The sequence below is a fragment of the Carassius carassius genome, chromosome 31 (assembly GCF_963082965.1).
Source record: "Carassius carassius chromosome 31, fCarCar2.1, whole genome shotgun sequence".
Classification (NCBI taxonomy): Eukaryota; Metazoa; Chordata; class Actinopteri; order Cypriniformes; family Cyprinidae; genus Carassius; species Carassius carassius.
The window spans coordinates 14,746,729-14,772,805 of NC_081785.1; the positions used below are offsets into that span (position 1 = coordinate 14,746,729).

The 26,077-nt window shown below is 38.2% G+C and overlaps 1 protein-coding gene across 8 annotated transcripts in view; it reads left to right on the forward strand.

Moving 5' to 3' along the window:
• LOC132111616 (NHS-like protein 1) overlaps window positions 1-26,077 on the forward strand; it is a 48,067-nt gene that overhangs the window by 5,095 nt on the left and 16,895 nt on the right. For 2 of the 8 annotated variants that reach the window (XM_059519072.1, XM_059519074.1), the window contains exon 1: window positions 16,512-17,072. The exons of 2 other annotated variants lie outside the window; for them this stretch is intronic. In XM_059519072.1, the coding sequence (XP_059375055.1) occupies window positions 16,787-17,072 (286 nt within the window). In that variant the 5' untranslated portion in view covers window positions 16,512-16,786. Of the gene's footprint in view, window positions 1-9,287; window positions 9,702-11,379; window positions 11,518-16,508; window positions 17,073-26,077 lie in introns of those variants that run through there. 4 more of the 8 variants (XM_059519076.1, XM_059519078.1, XM_059519081.1 and 1 more) reach the window with 4 other exon arrangements.

The window sequence follows — 26,077 nt, forward strand, 5'->3', positions numbered from 1 at the left end:
TTTGCAATTTCAACTTGCGCAATTTGAAGGGTAATGGAAATGCAGTCTTCTTCTTATTACATATATTTATGCAAAGTAACAGCACTATACAGTGTTACCTCTGATCATGGATGGGATGACATGATGGCTTACTCAAATAAACATAAGATATTGATGCAACCCAGAAATTGCACTAAGAGTTGACAGAAAACTATTTAGTCTCTCTGCTTCAAAACAATCATTTGTGCAGCAGATAGTGCTTGTATGAGATATTGTGAAAGATATGATGGGAGATTGAAGCACTTTTGTTATTGAGTTTATTTACTCCTTATTCAAGGACTCTTACGGGTTCACGTCAGTGTGACTCACAGAGGTCAGGGCCTGAAGGTTTTTTTTTTCTTCGTTTATTTAATTATTTTATTGAGTCATCCTGGGCGTCAGTCCCAATTTCAGTGCAAAAGTCTCTACTGTTCCAAATAATTTGCCTTGTGTTTATGGCCTCAGTCCAACTTTGTGTCGAGGCCATTTTGCATGAGTAGCACAGGATAACATTTGCAAGGAATGTCAGTTTTAAAGTGTTATACAAATTGCACTGAAATGTTTTTTCCTTTTATTTCTTAGCTGAAAGGCCACCAAAGCTGGTTTGCTTGTCTTAGCTGGTTTAAACAGGTCTTGCATTCTGACCAAGTTGGCTGAGCTGTTTGTCAAGCTGGTTTCCAATCCCTCTAAAACCATCCTGACCGGACTGGGAGGCCAGCTAAGACCAGCAAACCACCTTAGGCTAGTTTAAGGTGTTTTTGTCTAGCAAATGTTGTTGCTTAATCACAAAATTGCTCATTGTGTTTTGGGAATTCCAGAATTCTAGTAATTTCTTTTTTCCAGAAAAAGGTTTCTGTAAATCATTCTTCTTCAGCATGTGGGTGTCTTTTGTGCAGATTCCCCTTCAGTTTGCCCTTCACTTCAGACTAATTAAAAGATTAAAAGTAGGTAAAATAATCATGAATAAATAATAATAAAAAATAAAAACAAGCAATTTGAAACCTTTGGAAATGATTTAAAAATTGACTTATTTAAAATTAATTTAAAACAGTTAAAAATAGAAAATAATTTTACATAAAATACAGTGAATACGTAAAAAACAGTGCAATCGGTTCCGACATCACACAGTGCTCATTAAATAAATGCACAGCTAAAAAGATTAGTTTTGAGTCTAGATTTAAATGACATAAAAGTAGTAACTAAAAGCGGACTCCCCTTGTTTTGTGTGAACCCTTGGTATTTCGACTCAATCCTAATGATCTGAGTGGTCTGTTAGGTTTATATTCAGTGAACATATCTGCAATGTATTTCGGTCCTAGGTCATTTAGTGACTTATATACGAGTAAAAGTACTTTAAAATCAATCCTAAATGTAACTGGAAGCCAGTGAAAGGACCTGAGGACTGGTGTGATATGCTCAGATTTTCTGGTTCTAGTCAGAATTCTGGCAGCAGCGTTCTGGATGAGCTACAGCTGTCTAATGGTCTTTTTGGGAAGGCCGGTGAGCAGACCAGTACAATAGTCCACCCTGCTGGTGATAAAGGCATGAACAAGTTTCTCCAAGTCTTGACTGGAAACAAAACTTCATTTTTTTTCCTTGTTTAACTGAAGAAGGTTCTGGCACATCAAACTTTTAGTTTCATCAATGCATTGGCAGAGGGAGTCAAGGGGGCTGTAGTCATTTGGAGATAGGGCTAGGTAAATCTGGGTATCATCAGCATAGCTGTGATAGGCAATTTGGTTCTTTCTCATTATTTGACTTCGTGGGAGCATATACAGGCTAAACAAGAGCGGTGCAAGAATTGAGCCTTGTGGGACTCCGCATGTCATCGCCGTCCACTTAGACTAATGCTCTCTCATACTCAAATAATAGCCTCTCCCTTCTAAGTATGACCTGAACCATTTGAGTACCATCCCAGAAAGCCAGACCCAGTTTTCCAGGTTTTCCAGTAGTATGTTATGATCGACAGTGTCAAACGCAACACTGAGATCTACAGTAGCAATACCAGCACTGATATTTTGCCAGAATTTAAGCGAATATCATTTATTATCTTAATGAGTGCTGTCTCTGTGCTGTGATGTGGTCAGAAACCAGACAGAAAATTGTCCAGGTATCCATTTGAGTTTAAGTATTTGTTCAGCTGATTAAAAACTACCTTTTCTATAATTTTGCCTATAAAAGGTAGATATTGGTCTCCTCCTCAAAGTTTGTAGTTTACAGCATGAACCCATTTTGACTTTTGATTCGGTTGAGAATCTCCATTTCATATGTGTATAGCACTATTCTGCCTTAGTGTTTAAAAACGTTTATTGCGATTTCATATCTCACAGTTGAGACTTTATTTCTGTGTTTCTTTAAAATATTACTCTAAAATTCCACTTTATTATACTATGCTGTGGTCGAGATGGATGCTGATACAGATGTTGACCTTATGTGAAGTCTGTGGTGACACTGGAATAACACAGATATCATAATTGAAGATATCAGAGGGATGATGACTGAGATAGGACAGTGACAGACTTCAAGATTTCCTCCTGGTTTTGTGAATGATTCCTCTTTGTGAAGTCTCCCTGGCTCTAGCTTGAAAGGAACCTTATAACCACTGGCTGCAGAAAATCTGTGAAGTGTGAAATCTGTGAAGTCTCCTTGAACTTGAAATTAAGCCTAGTCAGCCTATTGTAGACCTGTTGCATGAAAATTATATAATGTCTTCTTGATCAAAAATATCTTGTGTCTTGTTTTGCTTGGCCTCTATGGAGTCACTTGTCTGAGTTGCAAAGTAAACAGAACTCTTCAAAATGACTTCAAGTGCATTAATAATGTTGCTTACTCATTGGCATGGTCTTTGTTTATCATTTAATCAAGCCGTTTTGCAAGATTCATATAAAGCATATCAATTCAGTCCATATAATTCATTATTTAATGGCTTTTAAGTAGGGCAGAAGAAACTTATATCACCTCCCAGCAAGTTAATGTCTTCTTAATGCTGAGTTGGATGCAATCAATCATAAATGCAGAAGGAAAATTGTGAAAGGTCTTATACTATCTAATAATAATTATTTATAAATAGAAACTGCTCTGGTTTTGGTCTGTTTCCACAAAGAGCACTGACTGACACTTGAGAACAAAACTAAGCAACACTTCTAATACAAATCTAAGGCCCCTAATGCATTTTTGGGCAAAAACAAACAGAATCAACCCAGAAAAACAAAACAGAGGTAGAAAGAAAGTGAAAGGCAGGTGAAAGTCGGGGCAAGGGGGTAAATGTGTCAGTTAAGGTCATTGGTTATGGTTCAAAAAGTGCCCTTAATGTGGTTTTAATGACTTATTAGTTTGCCAAGGCCATGTGACTGGGCGGTTGAAATAAGCGACTCCACTGCTGTTGCTGCTCCCTTTTTCCAATTTAATCCTAATTGAAAACATCTGATTCTGGGGTTGTTTAGTCCTGCTTTAGTGGGGAAAGTGCCTTTTTTCTCCTAATTTTTGGAATGTGTGTGTGCAGAGAAGGAGAGATTTGAATTCATTGGTTTATTTGGGTGGAGTCGACCAACTCATAACCGCAGTTATGGTCTGTCTGGAATAGACTGCATTTCCATTTCATTTCAACTCTGCAGTTCTGAGCACATGCTCCTTGTAGAGATTCCAATAGTTACTGAAAACCACAAGCTTTATTACATTTCATTCGATGCTTCTTTATGCATTGAAATATAAAACCAAACTAATCTTTATTTGTTTTTAATGCGTTTATATTGAAACTTTCAAAAGGAAAGTTGTCATAAAAATAAACTCAAATTATAGTCTAAAAATAAAATGTATTCTTATTTAAAATAAATTCTGTTATTGAAAAACATTTTTTAATTTAAATATCTTAAATTGCATACTTAAGAGTGATAAAGTCATGCTTATGTATTTAGCTGGACACTGAAACTGCCCCTCAATGAAATGTGGGGCAAAATGGCACAAAAACACTGTGCAGGAATGAAAATCTTGTGTAAACAGGAAGGTAGCCAAGCGTGTCAGATAAGCTTCTGTATCAGGTATCTGTTAGCTCTGTCTTGATAGTTTATGTTTCCCTCTCTTTATTTATCATGCCTTATCAGATGTTTTTATAGACTTGAATTTCATCCCAGAATATGAGGAACAGCCGCCTCTACAGAACGTAATGATGTCTTGAGTTAGTGCTTGATTGACACTAACAAATTAGGTAGCTGGCTTCACTACACTATTTTCCTTTTAGGCATATTTCAAAGAGTTAAATGGAATGTATTCATGGATTCATAGCACCCTCTTGTGGCTGAAATATGTTTGCTACTGTACAGTAATGTTCAGACATAAACAGAAAATATCCTAATAGTGCCAAAATTAAGTTATTATTCTGACATTTCTGTAACACCCATAAGCGGCAGAAACTAGACATTAACTAGACAGCAACTAGACATTAATTATTCATCTAAGCATTCCAAGAGCACAAAAAGTGGTATTGAATTAATATAAATACAATGAACATATTTCCATATAAATTTAAATCATCAATTTTAAAGCCAGTGTCATATTATATGCATTTCTACTGAATTGTAGTGTACAAAAACATAAGACCATCAGAGAGAGTTTAAGGGTCAGTGTGTAGCTTCCAGATTAATGCCATGTAAAGCAGTCTAGAACATTTGGATTGCTGCTTGATTTCAAAGCTTTTGGGACACATTTGACTATGGGCAAGCTGATTGTGCCAACTGGCACACATGTTCTCACTATTATCAGACATTATTTGGGTGCGCTGATATAGGTCAATGGTCGGAATGTACCAAACTTTTCACCCACAAGGAAAAAAAAGACTCATTCAGATTAATTTATTTGATCTACCTAGCTGATTGCTACCTAGCTGATCTGTGCTATATAAATTTCACTCGGTTTATGAATACAACAAAGAGTCAGTAATGGCTCTGTATGATTTATTGAGTGCTAACCCCTGAACAAATCCATTACAGTTTCATTCAAATTCATGAATCTTTTCCACTGACTCATTAAAAAGAACTGGTTCATAATAGTCAATTGTTTCAGAATCAGAAATCACAATTTGCGCTACAGCGGTTCTTGCAAGTTAAATACATATACACCAATTTTAATGTAATTTAAATGTACTAATGCCTTGAGATGAGATGAAAGAGCATATGGACATGGGCGTCAGTTTGGTTTGAAATGTGGTGGGGACAGAGACACATTCAGAAGTGCATTTTCAGAAGTGCTGGGTACAATGATGCATTTTTTTTCTCTTTCGCGCAGGTCATGTTTTGAAAGACGTGCTGTATCTTATTAATGTAAATAAATAAAAATGTATACAAAAATGTGATGTCCGACTCGTTTTATGAAGAAGAAAGCCGTACAAAGCAATAGACATATGATATATGACCCACTAATCTGCTTCATATCATCATATAAGTACCGTGTTGACAATATGACATGGCCATGACGTGGTTTAATGTACCTAAACAATGATTACCAAATTTCTCTTTCATGTTGCTTTGTTATAACCACGGAAAACGGGGAAAAAAATCTAAACCAAAATCGGGCCTCGCTCTACATTATCCCGCTTATTACATGGCTACCCACCAAATTTAAAAAATTAAAAAAAGAGTTTATTGATTTAAACACGATTGTATTGCTTCCGCTAAAGAAAATAGTTCCGTCTCTACGATTAGAATCCTGCCGCGTCCATAGCAACGCTCTGTTTTTCATGGCAACGGTATTATTATCAAGAAATAACAGACTTCATTCTACAGTGGAATTCAACCAAGCCATGTAATAATTTTATTTAATTCCCAGTACAATTTACCATATCTACACACAACACAACTTAAGCACTACAAATTTTATCAAGATTGAAAAAGCAAAAATACGTGTAGCACAGATCCATCCAATCTACATCAGGCATTTTGACTAAAACTTGTTCCATTCCTCATCATCATCATCATCATCATCATCATCACAACTATTCCAGAATTCAGCAATAGATTCAAGCAATAATTAAACAAGATACTGACTACTCAACAATCATCTCCCCCAATACTTGCTGTATGAACGCAAACCGTAACTAGCTAATTAAGTTGGTGGCTAAGGAAGTCTAACGTAACATTAATTGCAAGAGAAGAATTAAAACAGCCGATCCCTTGTGTGCAAATGCACAAGACCTAGCCATAATACCAGCAAATCTTAATAAACATAAGTTATCGCGTCTTACCTTTGTGTCAATGGTATGCAGACCCATGCTGTGTGTACAACAACATCCATTTGTTCCACAGGTTATCACTTTGATATGTTATAGTCCATGGCACTAGGATGCAACCTTGTGATATTGTATGAAGGCTAAATGACTTGCTCGTCTATGATACATTCGCCAGAAATTCTGGCCAATCCCAGCAAAGACTAGGTAGCCTCGTTCCCGCTCGTTCACTGTCCATTCCAAACTGTCAACTCATTTGAAAAACATTCTTTAAAAAAAAGAAGCGCGATAGTCATATAGAGAAAATAAAAACAGCATTATGTCAAAAAGAAGTGGACAGGACATCAGAGCTTTTTTTAAAGCCAAGCAGACATGCACAGTAAGTGCGGTATCTTATCGGCTAAATGAATAACCCATTCTGTCACTCTTTTTGACAAACAATGTTATTAGCTAGCTAGCTAGCTAGCAGTTACGCACGTCAGCTGAGCTGCACCTGCCTCAGTGACACGATGACTCCCCCTCCCCCTCCCCCAACCTAGAACGTATCCCAATGTTACAGTTGTTGCAGTTTTAATGAACAGAAAGGCGTGTAGCCAGCGCAGCAGCAGAACGGCTAAATTGAACTCGAGGTTTTAAAAAAAAAAAAAAAAGTGGTGGGTACAAAATGACTCATGACGAAATCTGGGGGGGACGTGTCCCCCCCCGTCCCCCCCCGAAATCGACGCCTATGCATATGGACTTACACAATGTTTTCCTGAGTAGACTTTTGTAACGGTCATAGACTTTTAGTTTGTTTTTCCCTGTTCTTGTTGTGTTTCTTGACCTAGTTTTCCATGCTCACTTGATTAGTTCATTCTGTTCACCTGTGTTGATTAATTATCTTGTTTGTCTCTGTTCATTTTAGCCCTGTTTTCTCCAGAGTTCCTTTGTCCTGCTTGAGTTTCTCAAGTGTTTCTTCTGTGGATTTTTTAAAAAGATTGTAATTTTTAGTTCTTTATCGTCATGTGCTACTTACAGCACCATCACCGGAACAGAATACAGGACTGATAAAGTTTATCAAATGTTTTTGCGGCATTTTGTTTGTTTTTCCCTCCGTCACTATGGATATTCCTGCTGTTGCCCTGCTATGCCTGAAGCAGGGTGACCATCTGCTGGAAGACCACACACAGGAATTTTACATCTCGCGTGCCTGACTCATTACCCTGACTGCTTACTCTGTGTATTTTACCACATCAGTCTGAGCAGGGGTGAGGGTTGAACTGCAACTGGTCACTTGATTATATTATGAGGAACTAATGGACCATTTTAAAGAGGACTTAATTGACTGGGTAGGGAAGGTAATTCCCCAAGTTATACATTACATCTCCCGAGTCTCTGCTGGTTTCGTCCTGGAATCCACCTTGGTCCTCTGACCCATTGGCTCCACCATGGCTCCTAGCCCCCTCGTCTCCATTGTGGCCCGTCATCCCACTGGCTCCACTGTGCTCCCTCGTCCCTCCGGCTCTGCCTTGATCAGTTGTCGACCATCCATCGCCTTGGGACTCCACTCCTCTGGCTTTGCCTCGTCATTCTGTACCTCTGGCTGTGTCAGGCTCCTCCATCCCTCCAGCGCTGCCTTGTCCCCAGTCACTCCAGGTCCCTGGGAAAATGTCTCCCTGTCTCTGCCTCGGTTGACTGAGCCATCAGCTCTGCCTTAGTCCTCTGGACCTCACGTGTCGCCCTGGGTCTCTGTCTGATCTGCTCCACCTGGGTCTTCAAATGTAGTGGCTCCGTCTCCATCACTTGTCCCCAGGGTGTTGGCAAGGCCTTCTCCATATCTCCTCCCTCAACTCCACCTTGGGCCCGCAGACTGGCTTGCCTCTGGACCAACAACTAGCTCCTCCTGCTCAAGGCTCCTCCCTCTGTCTTCTCACCATGGTTCTTCCCATCACCTTCTCCCAGTCCCTGCCTTTTTTCCTGCTCCACATCCTCCTCCAGAGCCTCCACCCTCCTCCTCAGTTGGACTTTAGGCGGCGAAGACGCACCTTCCGGGAGGGGGGAGAACTGTAACCGTCATAGACTTTTAGTTAGTTTTTCTCTGTTCCTGTTTTGTTTCTTGACCTAATTTTCCATGCTCCCTTGATTAGTTCATTCTGTTCACCTGTGTTCTCCATTATCATGTGCTTCTTACATCACAACCACCCATAACAACTGTAAACTGTCAAATTTTTATCTCATTAGCGACCATTTTAGTCAGAGTCTGGAACTCTGAAACTTTTGAAATTCATTTTTTACACCATTAGCTGATTGTATGAGTAACATAAATATTTATTTATATCCCAAGACAGTCTTGAACTAAGAAAGAGATGTGAGATTTAAAATATAGTGTTTCTTTTCGGAAAACAATACTTACTATTAGTGCAGCAGATAAAAAGTCAATAAACAACTAACATTTCATGTCTTCTCTGATTTTTCAGTGGTTTTAGAGTGGATACATCTGCATTACTTGTTTCTGTACTATCAGTTTGTATTCATCACAGATAAATAAGCATGCCAAATTCATTAAAATAACAGACACACTATGTCTCAGGTCTTAGAACCTTTCCCTGGTCACCTGTGATACACTCTAAAGCGATTCATCAGCTTTTACTATTTATAGGTTGTGTGTGGACAACGCTAAAGTGTTGCATTATGACGATTATACAGGAGGAGTGTGAGAATCTTGTGGTTTAGCCGGGGGCTGTTCAGTTTAATATTACTTCAAATCACCTTATTTATTGAGCAGCATGATAAATGGATTTTATTTTGCTCCACCAGAAGAATGAGCATGCAGAAATTGTGCTGAAGCAGACACAGCCAAGCTGGTGTGCACACTTACACACACACACACTTGCTCATGCCAGCACACCGACGTGTCACAGCTGGGGAGCAGAGGAAGTTCCTCACTTTCTGTCCAAAGTTTTTAAGAACTTCTTGAGAGTACACTTTGCTTGTTTGGAGTCAATCTCATTTAGACAAAGAAAAATGTATTTTTGGAGCTTAAATGCATGTTGACGACCAGCACTGCTCGTAGTGCAGTCTATGAGGACAATTTCAACATTATATTTTGAACCATGGCTATTCTAGAAAGACCCGCCCTTGGTCTTTGCAAGCGTGCTTATAAATCCTCCCTCCATGTTAGAGTGATTTAAGCTGCTGTTTTGGATTTTGTAAGTAAATGTGGGGCATTTGGAGACGTGCCTGACTCTTTGGTTCAAGTCAGGCTTTTGTTGCTGCTGGTTGTTGGAGATGTGGGGAGAGAGGAGCTTTCTGAGGTACAGGGGGGAGTTGGCAGATGGCAAAAGTCACCCTGTACCACGAACCCTCGGTGCTCCGGGTCTTTCCACTCTGTCCGAGCAGCATGCACGCCTCTTCTCCTGCCACAGAGAGCAGCTGGATACTGATGATGACTATGATGAGTGGGTTTATGCACCTCTCCATCACAGAGGTAAGCAGAGGTTTGTCTAATGAGCTGTTTGTGGTCATTCCTTAATATCGCCTGTGAGAACATAAGAGGTTTCAGTTTTGTTGAGGGTTTTATCATGACTAGAAGGGGCATTTTAAAATGGTCCTCCACTCAGGGCTTTGAGGGAAAGTGTCAGGTTAGGGCATTGTCAGTGCACATGCAAGAATGTTACTTTCTCACCTTTTTACTTTGCTAGTGTTCAAAAGTTCAGTAAGATGTTTTTGAAAGAAAGGCTCCCCAAGACTGCATTTATTTAATCAATCAAAAACAGTAATATTGTGAAATATTATTACACATATTAACTGTTCTCTATGTTAATATATTTGAAAATTTAATTTATTCCTGTGATGCCAAAGCTGAATTTTCATTAACAATTACTATGTCGCATGATCCTTCAGAAATTAAATTTATATGCTGATTTTGTGCTCAAGAAACATTTACACTGAAAACAGTTGTGCTGCTTAATATTTTATGGAAACCATAATACATTTTATTCAGGATTCTTATAATAGAAAGTTCAGAAGAACAGCATTTATTTGAAATATAAATATTTTGTAACATTACAGATGTCCTTACTGTCACTTTGATCTTTCATGAATCCTTTCTAAATAAAAGTATTAATTTCTTAAAAAATATCTTTCTGGCCCCAAAATTTTAAACAATAGTGTTTCACTTTATGAGAAAGAAGCCTGTCATAGGATTGATGAGATTTTCCTGACAGTTTTGCACAATTATTATAATTTTTTAAATATATATTATTATTTTTTTATGTGGCATTATGGTAATGACATTTTAGACAAATTACGGTAATGAGAATCTGGGTAAAATATGCTTAATTTTCATGAAAATAATTATGCAAAGCATAATTTCTTCTTTTGATTTTGGGATGACCTAGACATTGTATTTATTTTTAAACGTTTTATTGATTAATTGACAAATTCATCCTATTATAATAACAAAATTTGTAGTCTCACTTAACCATGTTTATTAGGTCTATCACACAGGTTTAATAAAACTCCAGCAGAATTTAAAACTAAGTTCCCAGCAACATGATTTAATTTACCTTGTGATAGTCAGGGATTTCCTTGTAAAGGGGTCCAAAGTTAACAGTTTGATTTCATAAGCCAAAGCATCCTATTTGCACCCAGGTGTTGTCAGATTAACTGCACATGAAATGGTCAAAATGCAGCACACAAAGCATGTTTTTTGTGTTTTGGCAATTAAACTAAGCATTAGTGGCCGATGACCCTAGGACAGTGACCTTTTATTTCTGTAACAAACAACTGAGTTGAGGAGATTTAGCTATATTTAACTTCATGTGTGTCAAATGCCAGCAACGGCTGAACTGCTGACAGCTAAGTTAAGAACAATCAATGCTCTGCAGTGCTGTATTTGGGGATGAAGAGAGAGAGAGAGAGAGAGAAATAAGAAGGGGGTCTCCCTGACTCAGTCAGTCTCTCTCTCACACAGTCTCTCCACCTCTCTGTCCTTTGTCCTGCAGTGTCAGTCCTATGGAATGGTTGGACTATGGGGTTGGATAACATTTTCCCAGGGCGCATGAGCTGGCAGATTGCCACCATGTGTGTGTGTGTGTACGTGGGTGAAAGTGAGGGAGGGGTCTAGAGATAGTGCCTATGAACCTGTGTGAGTGTTTGTGCTCTGGAGGGACGGGAGGGAGGCAGCTGCTCTCTCTGGGACGTTGTGCTGTGTGAGGACAGTGTGCTGCAAAACTCTTGACACTTGCCAGAAAATACCAACACACAGTGGAAAAGGCAGGAGACCATGTTCTGTCTGAGAGGTAAGTGTCAGACCTTCAAAACTGGAAGAAACAAAGACAAAGAACAGCTAGGAGACATACACAAGTTATTGCAGTTTCAGAGTGTAAAAGTTCCCTGATAGAAGACAAAGGGAGGAGATTGGGCTCAGCTGTTAGTTAAACGTCCTGCTCAGTTTCAAAGCACTGCTCTCTCCTCCGGTTCCTTTGTTTTCTTGCTAGGAAGTGTGGCTCGCAGGCTGCCGGGAGGCAGGGGCGGGGGGTGTCTGTCAGAAAAGTTATGGTGACAGTGTCAGAGTTTTGAGGTGATAAGAGCGTGGTTGTTTATAAAGAAGGAGGACACTTTTATCTGATCAGTCTTTTATGTGAACTGTACCGAGCTGTGATTATATGGCAAATTTCTCTTTAGAAAGGCAAGTTTGAGTTGCAAGTGTTGCAGATTTGTCATTCTTTGTTGTTTTGGCTCCGTGCTGGCATTGTGTTCCTCATTTGCTCTTTAAATAGCATATAAAATGCATTGTGCTTAGTTTAGAGACATAGTTCAGAAATAGAAATTAGTCATCATTTACTCATTCTTGGCTTTACAAACCGGTATGCGGAAAATAAATTTAGAAGAATGTGCAGGTCTCTCTTTTCTGTGTAGTTATAATGAATGAGGACTGAAACTTGCAAGCTTCAAAAGTTATGGTGCTTTTTGTCAATGTGGAGCTTGACCGTCGCAATTCTCTTTTACATTTATCATATGAAAAATGGTGGAAAGGAAGGATATACTTCAATGTAAAGAAAAAAGTTCTAGAGGTTTGGAACAACATGAGTAAATGACGACAGACTTCTTTTTTTTTTTGGGTGCATTATCAATCTATGATATAGAATAGAAATATAGAAGCTTTTTTGTTTTTCAATGTTGTGTGTGTATATATGTACTGTATGAGTGTGTTTCTTTTGGATAGATGAACTGTGACAACTAGCCCAAATCTCCCTACTAAACTTCATAAACTTATTTTATTTTATTAAAACAATTAATTTTGCTGGTTAGTTTGGTTATATAGTTTTATATATACAGTTTTTTTTCTTCAGTATTATCTTACATAACTAATATTGATATAGATATGTAATGGATCAGATCTACCAAACTGCATGAAAACTGGCCTAAAGCGTACTTCATTGTTTTATGAACAGAATTGTTTACAAAAACAGCAGCAGCACTATATGAGCTTGGATGCCGTCAGCTCTGTGCAGGTTGAAACAGGCTTGTGTTTTAAAGTCAAGCTCCAAAACAAGTGCATTCATATCACTCAAATCAACACCAGTAGCGCTCCTCCTTTTCCCTCAAAAATGCTTGTGGATTTTCCTTTTTAAGCTAATTGTACACCAGTAAAGTTGCTTTATGGACTGACTCCTGTTGTCAGAGGTGTAATCACTGAGTGCAAATGCATACAGTGACCCACAGCCCACAGGCTTCTCTTAAAGTGTCACATGATGGAGAGACGGTTTAGCGGCTCCCTGATGAGGAGCTAAAATAGCATTCTGTTGATCAGCTGCTCCTCAGGTCTTGAATCAAATCAACATCCTTCTGTGACTTGAATGAGAAGTGGAGACGACTCTCGTGGGAGGCAGGGACTGGTATTTTGTGGAGTGTAATTTACTTTAAAAGCCTGAAAGTTCTCTTCTGTGTAAGATTTTTTAGAAATAAATTAAGCTTCCTTGACCTAGATAAAGGTACCCGCCTCCCTTTCTCCATACTGTTTTCCAAAAAGCCACAGCAGCTGATTGGATGTAATCCAATTATTGTCTCGCTCTTTTTGCAGTCCTACCCATAGGACCAATCATCTCATCATATCTGTTAAAGTAGAATGATTTTTCCCTGAAGATGCAGAAGATGGCATCTTACGAAAGGTGTCTCTGCTGTCAGGATGATCATTTTTCCAAATCTCTGAGTGATTATCCAGGCTTAATTATTAAAACACCTGGATTTGAATCTAATGCAAGCATGAATATCTCATTATGCACTTTTTCCCCTTTTCACATGAGGCATTAATGGTTCCTGTGACAGGTATGAATCATGGACATTAGCCAGGATTGGCTTGGAGCCTGAAGAATGATGGCCATTCCAGATATGTCAGCCCCACATGAGGGTCTTAGTCGCTAGGCGTGTGCAGAGCTGACCCTTCCTTCCACATTAGTGGAATTCTGAGTCTGAGCCATGTAGCATTGGTGGAGTCCTTCACAGTTTGCTCTTCACATATTTTCAGGGTTGAGATAATAAGCAAAGAAAGATCATTTTTAATGTCAGAAAAGCCATAACGGATGATTTCATGATGGAATCTACAGTAGTTGATGATTTTATTGTTGAATCAAAGTCTCAGGATGTTATTGCATTATTTAAGACACTGTGGAAAGAATGAGGGACAAAACATTGAGAGACTGGCAGATGGGAGGATTTGGAAATGTAGTCAAAAGCAGCCCCTAAAGCTGAAAATGCTTTCCTTCTCCAAGATGCTTCTTCGTAGGAGTGTATGATACAGAGCATCTTTAAAATGAGTTTAATGGACAGTGGTTTTCCACTGTACAAATGTCTTTTGAACTCAAGTTATTCATTGCTTAAAATAAGTATATGGTGTACCAGCACTACTGTGTAGTAGTTACAAAATTAAAGTTCAGATCAAATATTTCACAGTCCTCAAATTTACTAACAGTAATCTTTGTATAAGAATATTGCAGTCTAGCTGGGAACACTGGTGGTCTAAATGCTGGAATACTGAGGGAATGTCATTAACAGCTTTAAGCTGGCATTCCAATAATTCATATTGGACATGGATGTGCACAGATATCTATATATACAAGTAAAGTGTTATCTGAAATATGTACATTTGTGCACACCCTCCTTTTTCTGTAATGACAGCAGCTTTTATGATGAAATGAACTCCTCAAATTGTGTAAGACCTGATTTGAGATTAGGCATGTTCCATTTTTTTTTATTCTTGCCTATAGGATAAGCTGATAATATTTATCATGTTATGGTTGATATAAGTAGTATACAGGATATTAAATGACTGGCAATGACTGGAGACTGGACTGGAGGTCTCAAATAAATGAACACTATAGGAAGTAAAACTTCGACACCTTTTATTCCTTTTCACACAAATTTACAGAGTTTTGATTAATAAAGCATAATTTTCGCACAATTTCATGTTATGACTTCAAAACAATATTAATATGCTGGGAGATTTGAAAACTGATGCTTTTGAACATAAGCTTCGCACATATCCAGCTTCATTTCTATGGGTTTTCATAAGCGCTCAGTTTGTTCGGTAGCTCATAGAGTATGGAGACGTAGTTGTGAGGCGAGGAGCTCCAGTTCGTATCCCGTGTAACCACGGTTCGACAAAGCAGTTCAAATCTGCATATAAGGAAGTTAAAGTTAAGGCACAGTTGCATCCGCAAAATCATTTTTTATATCGGTTTTGCATTTGTTGACACTTTCGGGTAGGTTTAGGGTTTGCAATACGTAGCTATTTCAGCGTTATAAAAACGTGCCAGGGTTCACAAATTGAACCAGTGTTTTAACGCCACTCAGTGGACATTTACGTACGTGTAAGGTACGTAAAAACGTGCACAGAGGTACTAATTTTTATGAGACCAGGTTGACCTTGGTTAAACCCCCCCAACCTTGAAGTCTGTGCGCCCAAGCAAGCAGGAACTTGAACCTAGTGGGGGCACACAATCTCTTTTCAGAGCCAATGGTTTGTGTGATTCGTTGGAGGAACTAATTTAAGTTTACTTTCTTCTGTAGGATGAAAAAGAAACTTTGGAAGAAAGTGGGATTCTGTTAGGTTTCGAATTTTGTTTGGCTTTCTCTTTCTTTCTTTTATTCATAAAGAACTCAAGAAAATCTATAAACATGCCGTTTCGAATTTCTTCTGTCACAAAAAGGGCTACATCTCTTAGTTTAACAAATTTGCACTGCATCTTCACAAATGCCTAACTGTTCATTTAATTAAGTGAATCCAGATGCTTTGCAGACCATGTGAGCAATGACCACACGAACACATACTTCACTGCTTGCAACAAAATATGTTTCTGGGAAAGAGACTTAGAAAACTCTGACTTTTCTGCTCCATGATAAACTCTCAAAGTGGCCACATCACTGGGTAAACTACAATAAAATGTTACACAGCACACAGAACGGACATATATTCAACATTTGCTGCCAGGCATGTTAAATGATAAGCCTAGATTTATGTAGAAGTGATAGTATTTCTGTGAAAAGCTGTCTTTGGGCCAGGGTGCTTGTATGTAAGTTTAAGCTTTTGGCAGGACAGCTTCTGGTTGCTGGAATTCTCATCTGGTCCAGTTCCTGCCTTTGGCGGTCATCCAAAGAATTGAGCTCAAGGGTTTGGATTAGACCCCGGATGGAGTTTAATCAGACCTGATCACAATGAAATGGACAAGTATATTATATCCAGCTTGTCTATGCAAACAGGGTGAGGGATATCTTTCCAGTCCCAGATTTATGTCACCCATCCAGGGGCTCAACTCATTTTCTTGACTCCTACAGTTATATTTGCTAGAGATAACTTTACAATGCTCTTTCTGTCCAACTATCTGTTGCTCTTATCATATTTCTCTCCCTCGCTGCCTCTCTGATTTTCATGTTCTACTTATCCTATGGCCACAAACAGCTGTGAAAGTGACTCAAGTGGGTTTCAAGAAGATATGGAAGATTTTGGTTTTATTTATTAAAGACTATCAATTAAAAAAATTGTTTTGTGTAAAATATTGTGCCACTTTAAACATTATTTATAGTTCCAGTAGAGGTCAAAGGGAAAAGTAATTTTTCTTTTTCTCTCTCTCTACTTTTTAAGCATTTAGGTAAAAAGAAAAGAAAATTGTAATTAGTGCAGCATTGTTTTTCACCTTTTCCCAGGTGACCATCTGTAGTGCAAAGCCTGCCTTCAGCAGCACTTGGATATAAAAGGATAATCCTGGTTTACAGATTATACAAGCAAGTTAACTTGCACATTCTCTCAGTCTAAAGCTTAAGGTTGGTAGTGAGAGGACAACAAAAGATGTGTTTTCACTGATTCGTGTTTGATCCTTCTGATCTTTCTGCGGAATGTTGTCCAACTCTAGCATGATTGGTGACTTGTGGAAATCTAGTGCTTGTGGAGGTTTCTCTGTACGCCTAGTTCTCCTGGATCTGTGGAGATAAAAAGGAAAAGGGTGGATGTGGGAACCTGTGGTTGAACGTCCTAAACTGGACTTAAGCTGAGATACTTCTGTCAAGCACAGGATGATTGCATACGTGCACTGCCTCTCTACTGAACCAGCTGGGAAATGCTGGAAAAGGACCTACTATGAGGACGAAGATGAACTTCTTCCACTTTATACTCGCAAATTGAACCTCCAGCCCAAGACGGAGGGCAGCCTTCGCCGCAGACTCCTCACCTCCAAAATTCACCAGCAGCAAAATGCACTATGGGCACCCAAACCCTGGGCGGGACCACCAGCTCGAAAGGGCGTCCCACTGCAGGGCCAGCCCAACTACACCTTCAGTCCGTCCTGCCACGACTGGAAAGGTAGCGCTTCAAATCTAGTTTGCTCTTGTATGCAGCTTAAGTGCAAAAGCTGGTCCTCAAAGATGAATTATCTCAATTTATAATTTTGTTGGCATAACAAAGAATGGCTAGCAGTATTAGCAGGTGTTAAAATTCAGAGCTATAGATCTTTTGAAACTCTGATGGGTTTTGACAAGTTTATGGTGGCGAAAAGTTGAAGAGCAATGATTAAAGTATAGTTTAATGTGTTGCCCAGTTTGAAGGATGGTGTTTGAAGTCTGGAAGGTGGCAGGCCATGACAAGTCTAGTGCTGAGATACACAATAGCTGCAAGTGTTACTGAACTAAAGAGAGATTTCTAGAGAATCTGCTCCATTAGAGAATAGAGGATTATTCAAAGAGATGTTCTTCTGGTCTTTAAAGGATATTTCAACGTAAATTGCAAATTTGTCATCATTTACTTACTCTGATGTCATTCTAAATCTGTATGACTTTCTTCTGTGGAATACAAAAGGAAATATGTTGAGTAACATACTGACCCTTGTTTTCCAGATGATATCAAGGAATAAGAACTAAAAACTTTAAAGCTTGCCGATACAACAGAAAAATCCAAGCAATCTGACTCAAAAAATGATTTGTTCATGAATCAGGCCATTTATTTTAGGACTATTATTTATATACTATTATAGTATTTACTAATATTTTTCATTTGCTTTTATATCTTCATTTTTTATTGTAATAATTAATGTGCTTTTGTGATTTCACACACTATAAAATTTTAATTTATGTCGTAATATGTTGTCATAAACAAATCAGATTTTCCAGAACTTAATAGTCTATGTATACATGTTGCATGTAATATTAATCCTTTTTCATATGCAGTCATAGTCTTAGCACAGACTTGTTTAGAGCAGAGTTTTAGTTTAGGCCTTACAATGTTGACTAATCCTCAAGGTTCTTGGCAGACGACATATAGCTGATTTCTTAGGGCTGTGTTAAAATCTCATCCCAGCCACCAGACAAGCTGCTCCCTTCACTTACATCAGATGTGCAGACAGATGTCTCTGAAAAACCGTATGTGACCTACAGTCCACGCTCATCAAAATTCAGTTCTTGATTCTCTTTGGATAATTTTGGATTCTCAAATTGTGCTGGAGAACATGATCTTTAGGTTTCACACAAACTTGTGGCATTCACACGGTTCAAATGCTACTGCCAGTAAAGCAAAAAGAAAAGAAAAATGATACCAAATATGATTGTAAATATTCATTTTAAAATCAATCAACAGTCCTAATATTACAATAATGCTTTGTGATTGTGTTTGAGGCAGTCATTCAGCTTCTCTTCAGAAGTGTTGGACAGTAGCACATACTGATTTAGTAAGTTGGCCTACAGTCCATACGGTGAGATAAACACTTCTAATGCGGTCTAATTAGTGTAATTACTTACAAACAGGCTTTGTGCTACAAACAGGTGCTCAAGGAAGTATACACACATCTCACTCATAAACACACACCTCTTTCTCTATGAATGGCACAGACCTGCACTTCCTAGTGTTAACATTTTTTTGTCATCATCATCAAGTTCCCAAGAGACCCTCCCTTCCCCTCTCCAGTGTCAGTTTATGAAAGGCTGAGATACTATGTAGTACCACAAGATGGCACTATTATTTTACATTGCAGATTCTGCTACAATTCACAGTTTCATTATTTCTTTTTAGTTTGAATGATAATAACTCTTTTTTTCTAAAGGAATCTGAGAGGACTGGGACCTCAGTTTTACCCAAAAATATTTTGTCATCATTTACCTGCCCTCGCCTCTCTTCTGTGGAACACAAATGGAGAAGTTTTGCAGTTTGTTCATACTGCTCTCCTCTGCTCTTCCAACAAAGTCAATGGAAATTGAGGGTGTGAAGCTAAAAAAATAAAATAAAATAATTAACATAATGAGTATTATTTTTAAAGGAAATCTCTTATGCTCACCAAGGCTGCATTTATTTGATCAAAAATACTGTAAATCTGAAAAATGTTTTAATTACTTTTCTATTTTAATACATTTTCAAATGCAATTTATTCCTGTGATGGCAAAGCTGAATTTTCAGTAGCCATTACTCCAGTCTTCAGTGTCACATGATCCTTCAGAAATAATTTTAATATGCTCTTTCGGTGCTCAAGAAACATTTATTATTATCAATGTTGAAAACAGCTGCTTAATGTTTTTGAGGAATAATTTTATTTTTTCTTTGATGAATGTAAAGTTACAACAAACAGCATTATTTTAATTAGAAATCACATTGTAAAGGTCTTACTGCCACTTTATATATGTATATATATACATACACATATATATACATACACAAACACACACACACATAAACACAATTGCCATGAACTCGTTTGAAGTCTAATTGAGAAGTGTGTATAATTTCTATAAAATTAATTCAAAAGCAAAACATCTGATATCAAAATGTTGATCAGTCTGGGAATAAGTCCAAAAACGGTTGTCTTTCATGTCTGCACACATGGTAGCCTATCTACAACACTTGACTTACCAACATGGCACTTAAAAAGTGTCCACTACAAAACTCTAACAAATGTATGCAATACATACAGCAGTTTTGTAAAACAAATATGTCTTCTTCTTCTTGTTCGTCCATCACAGTTGATGATGACCATGGCACGTTTTGTCATTTTGTTGGGTTTTGATGAGTGCGCAGATGGCTGAAGAGGCCAATGCGAGCCCGGAATTCCCTGTGGCACACTGGACAGGTCAGGGAGGATGTAGAGCTCTGAGGTACAGCCACATGTCCTTCCTTGGTAGATTTGCGCTGCTGCCTCTTTAAGATAGCACAGGAGCTTCTACTGCTCTCACAGAGGACTGCACCGTCCTGGACTTTTCTTCTCCAGGCAGATCGGTCCTGTACTAGGGATTCCCAGCTTTTCAGGTCGAGTCCAAAGCTCTTCAAGGAAGCTTTAAGGGTGTCCTTGTAGCGCTTTTTGGGGCCACCACACTTGCCATTTTTCAGCTCGCCAAAAAAGACTTGTTTTGGAAGTCTCACGTAGGGCATTCTGGTCACGTGGCCAGTCCATCTAAGCTGTTCCTTCGCAAGCATGGTGTAGATGCTGGGGATATTTGCCTTGCTGAGGACTTCCGTGTCAGGGATTCTGTCTTGCCACTTGATCCTCAGCAGTTTCCTCAGACAGCTCAGGTGGATATGATTCAATTTTTTGGCATGGCACTGGTAGACTGTCCAGGCTTCGCACCCATACAGAAGAGTTGGTAAGACAACAGCCCGGTAGACCTTCAGTTTTGTCTCCTGCTTGATGCCAGTCCTTTCCCATACCGAGTCACGTAGACGTCCAAAGGCTGCGCTGGCCTTGACAATCCTGATGTTAACTTCATCATCTATGTGCACAGCATGAGATAGTGTACTACCAAGGTAAATAAACTTGTCAACGGCTGAAAGCTTTTGCCCATTCACAAAGATGGTTGGCTCAGTGTAGGGTTTCCCAGGAGCAGGTTGGTATAGGACTTCAGTCTTCTTTGTGCTGATTGTTAGGCCGAAGTTGTTGCAAGCTGAGGAGAGGTGGTCCATACTGTCCTGTAGATCTTTATTTGAGCCAGAAGCCAGAGCACAGTCATCAGCAAACAAAAGTTCTCGAACAGTGACTTCCTCCACTCTAGTTTTGGCTTGCATCCTGCGCAGATTGAATAGCCCACCGTCAAAACGGTAGATGAAGTTAATCCCAGTGTTGTAATTCTGGAATGAGTCTTGCAGCATGACAGAAAAAACCAAGCTGAAGAGCGTTGATTTTCCATAGTACATAAATATATGTACATCATATCATATCAAATAAATATGTACATCACCATATTCAGCACTCAATAAGATGAGAACAGAAGAGAGTTTCTTTATGCCAGGTTGTAAAAATACAATCCCAAATCCCAATATGGGCTCAGGAGTCTCTGCTGATGTGCTGTAGGGGATCGTATTTCTCATTGTGCTGGAACTGGCCCAATTTTCTGACACAGATATCGGCACACTTTGGAGCCGATGCTGGGTCAGACATGTTACAGATCAATATGCCACATATGTTTGAGCAGACACAGTAGAGTGGCTGGCTGCTGTATTATTTATCAGGCCTGTGTCTGGGTGGGACTCATCTGATATTTTAATACCCCACACTTAGAAATCTGAAGGTCTGTTTCTCCTTATTGTTTTCTAGTGAAAGGGAGAGATATTGTTCACAACACTATTTGTGAATCAAAGAAAGAAAAATCAGTGTCTATCTAAAGTGATGAATATTCCTATCAATCTTTATGTGTCCTGGTTGGGACACATAAACAATTAATCATATATTGCTAATATACCAAAGAAAAATTTGAAACGTGAGTGAAGTCAGATATCTTTCAAGAAATCATAAATACATGTAAATAAAATCAAGTTATTTAAGTTTTGTTTGTGTTTCGAAAAATGTGCAAATGTTGGTATAAGATTTTTTTTGTTTTCATGTTTTTGAAAGAAGTCTTTTATTCTCACCAAGGCAGCATTTATTTGATTAAAAAATCTGTAAAATATTGTGCAATTCTCACAATTATATTTAAATATATTATATCTATCTATAAATATACAGTATGTCTGGTCCTGATCTTTGCGGAAACCACTTTTTTCAGGATTCTTTTTTGAATAGAAAGTTCAAAAGAGCAGTGTTTATTTGAAATAGAAATCATAACATAAAATTATACAGCATTTACAGTGTTTGTTATCAACTCTTGATCAATTTAATGCAAAAAATCTCTATCCAATTAGGTATCTGATATTAAGTGCATGTTGTAGTTATGCATTTATTAGTCTGGTCTGTTTTGTGCTGACACAATATATCTCTTTACATTCTGAGTCAATGTCCTGACCTCACTGGCTTACAGCTACAACTGAATATGTGGCTCTGCAGTGGCCGAGGTGACGCTGACCTTCTTGCTATCAAATGACCACAGAAAGCCTCTTTGCTTCAGTCGATTACATAATATGGTCTTTGATCAACACAGCAAATGTCTGAATCTTGAAGTGTAAGTCAATTCACATATTGCTTTCAATAGAAACTAAGAAGCATTAACACATCAAGTGCCTTTGAAAATGCCTCACTCAGACATATTGTGTGTGGGTATCGTTGATTTAGAATTGAGCCAAGATGTAGAGCCCTCCCAAACCCTTGATGGATTTGTTTTCACCAAATTCACACACAGCTACCCTAGTAACTATAACCAGGTCATGTAAAAGTCAGGAACATGGGCTTTTGTTGTGTGTAATAACCAGAGAAAGAGCTTGAGCCTCATACAGACTCAGAAGGTTTTCGGAGCGTTCCTATGCAGTTACTAGGGTGCCCTGGGTGTTGCCTGAAAATTGCATACTTTAAATTTTATCTTGTTTTCCATTAGAAATGTCTAAACATTCTTAAATTAAGATACAATTACTATAGAATAAAAATGACTTAAGATATTAAGTTGGGTTTCCTGAAGAATCTATCAAATATAATATGCTTGAAAAGAAATCTGCCACTGAGGTCGGAAAAATAAACTTAATTCAAAGGGAAAACAAGATTTCTTTTCAGACCCCACAGGCAACAATTAACTTAATTAAAAACAAAAAACAACAAGACTTAATATCTTAAATCATTTTGTTTCTCAAGTAATCTTAATTTAAGAATGTTTATATTTATAGTAATCACACATCTCAATAAACCACGAGCTTGAGGTAAATTATCATTAATGTTCGCTTGTCTGTCATTTGCTTATAGCCAGTGGGAATTATGGTATATTTTTATTTCCTAATAGTTTTTTTTAATATTATGTCCATCTGTACGTTGTATAATGTGATACTAGATGAAATAGCTGATTCATAAAACCTGTTTTCAGGAAGTATCTGGATTACGATACATTCTGTAAGCAGCATTTCACATTGTGATCAGTACATATTGACTGCTCCTCTGATTTATACTTGTAAATCTGTCCAGTTGTCCTGCATGTTTGTTTTCACCAGCGATATGAGGGCAGAGGCTGTTAACCCAGTGACTGCAGACACTGGACTGAGTGGGTCCACTGTGTGAAACACAGCATGCAGGACGAATGATAAAGTCTGTTGTGCAGGTGTGGGCTCACGTGACTCACTCACTCACTGAAGTACCCTCTCTTACCTCTACTGTTGCTAGGGGACTCTTTTTTTGGATTCTCTCTAATCATCCATGTTTTTGCTGTCAGGTGTGATGGCTGTTTGATTAAAGGTGACATATAACAGCCTAACCTTTTCAACTACTATTATCTTTCTTACGAATACATGAATATGAGAGTGATTGCATTGAATATTATTTGCATTTGTTAAGACTGTTCAATCAGAGGAAATGGAATAAACATTAAGATGGAAGATTCTGATTGGAGATTTCATAGTTAATAATAATAAATCCTTTGTGACTTAGAAAAAAAAATACTGAGAATTTTGCTCTGCTGATCTCCAGTGCAAAGAATGCAAAAGTTAAATGCAGCAAATGTACAGTATTTTAAATAGGGATGCACCAATATCAAAAAAATTGTCAAAATGATAACTTATTTATTTTAAATATTTATTTTTATGAAACATCTAACCAGTGTATATTGGATAAAAATCTAACTTTGTAATAAATGAGGGATAGAGAGAAAAAAAGTTTTTTAGTTCTTTAGTCATGTCTTATCTTTCATTTGGATATCAACTGGCAGCCAGAACTGCCGCAGATTTCCCCTTCAGAAACAAAGAAACAAAAAGTGCATGATGCACTTGCACATTTGAGCTAGTTTTTAATTCCTTATACATTATACATACAGATTAAACCCTATGAACCCATTCCTCATTAAAGTTCAAGTGCTTTCCTCCTTTTCCTTCCTGTCTTTTGTGGTATACTACGTTTTTCTGTCTGTCTGGCATTTTCACACTATGACACACAATGGCTGAGACGTCTTTGAGGGAGTCCACACACTGCCGGAGTTTTGTTCACAATCCCCAATCTGTCTCATTATAGTCCTATTCATCTCTATTGTATCAGCATTAAAATCCCAACTGGACTATGGTTTGTATAGTGGTGCAAGGTATAAAGGTGAGTGAAAAACAATATTGTATTATGTGAGGATTATTAATTTAGCTGTTGTACATCTCTTCAGGCTAGTGTTTAATAGGCATTTATGTTGGCCCTCCAGCTGCTTTACATGGATAAGTTTGTCTTCTTCAGTTAATGGTTTGTCTGGGACATGGGGAGGAGTGCTAGAGCTTCTGTCTGTTTATATACAATATGTGTTTCAGGACTGGTAGTGCTGGAAACCTCTAAATACGTTCAGTCAGGCAGAAAGTTTTTTTGCATTTTAGGTGGCTGTACCCCAATCTCATTATTAGTGTGCCCTTAGCCAGGGTAAGCCAACGGAATACACAACATCAACCAGGAAAAAGACAAACAAAGCAGCTCTAGAAGCAGTAGCTACAACAAGTGTAAGTAACAGAGATGTCAGTTTTTTTAAATATTGGAGCCAAATGATGTTTAGTTCAGTTAACAGTTTGTTCATGCACATTCTTTGGCCAATGCAGACAGAACACTTTATTAAAATATTCTGACTGTGCTCTGGTGGTACCGCAAAACAGTTACTTTATATACAGCGCATTACATTAAGAAATGTTATTTATTTTTTGCTTTTGTTATTTTTTGTTGTTTAATATGTAATTGCCTTTAAAAGACAGTGAAGGGTCATTTAAAAATCAGCGTGAAAATTAAAGTTGAAAAAAATAAACATTCTTCGCTCTTCTGGTGAAACAGACTTCTCCCTGGTGACGTATACAAAAATTTGATGTTTTTTTTCTCAATAATCTGTTTGACTAAGATGTTTCATTGTGACTTTTAAACACACCGTTTGCAAGAACTAGATTTTTTTGAGTGGAACCAGAACCTAAACCAGATTCATTAAATTTGTTCCAATGTTACAGATGAAAAGTACATAAAGCTGCAATTTAGAAATACATCTTGCACAATATTTACTTAAATTCACCCCAAATCAAAATGGTCTATTGGGAAAGCTATCAGTAAATTAGAATTTGACATAAGTGGATCTACCAAATCTGTTTTTAAGTGGAGAAGGGGCAATTAACATTTTTTTAATACTGCTGTAAAATCACTCTAACAAACTAATACAGCATACTTCAGATTTTTGTAGCCAGTTCTTATTCAAAGTGCATAAAATCAGGGAGTGACATTTGCTGTGCTACTGAGTGGTCGTCACGCTCTATATGATGGTCACCATGTTGGATCAGTGTCAATGCATCATGGCCATCTGTGTGTCAGGTGAGTGTGCTATGATGAACAGAGGGCTCTCATTTACAGAACTACTGACTGACTGGCACTCCAGGCTTGGTAAATATCAGATTTAAATCTTCTTTTCTCAAGAAACCCAACTTGAAGGTCTGAATACTACTCACTATGTCTCCTCTGGTCCAAAGGCTCATGACAATATCAAAGACATACACTGATATCACAAACTCACAGCTGTCAGTCATGTGCACTGAATCTAAATTCAGTTCTGACCAACCTTATGTGTAACCTTAAAATGCTGAATGGCCATTCACAGTTTATTAGAAAAGGGGGAAAAAAGGAGAGCGAGGAAGAAAAATAACACTTGCTTCGACACTAATGAAATACTGCAGCAGTGAGCCCCTAAATAGGAGCCTGGTGGGTGACCACCACCTTAATCTCTGCTGAATGTTCTAAGATCCTTTTCAAACTCGTCCTGGGCCCCCCAGCTCAAAAGAAAAAAAAGAGTGAAAGGAGGAGTGGCAGGGGCTGCAGCAGTGTAGAGAAACACAATAGGCTGATTGTCAGTGATCCATAGTGAATGGCACAGATCCAAGTTGGTTATACCTCCACAGCTGTAAAGGCAAGGTGAGAGAGACTTAAACCTATGCAATGCGACAGAGAGACATGCTCTATGGCTAGAGACATGAGGGGAGGAGAGATGCACAAT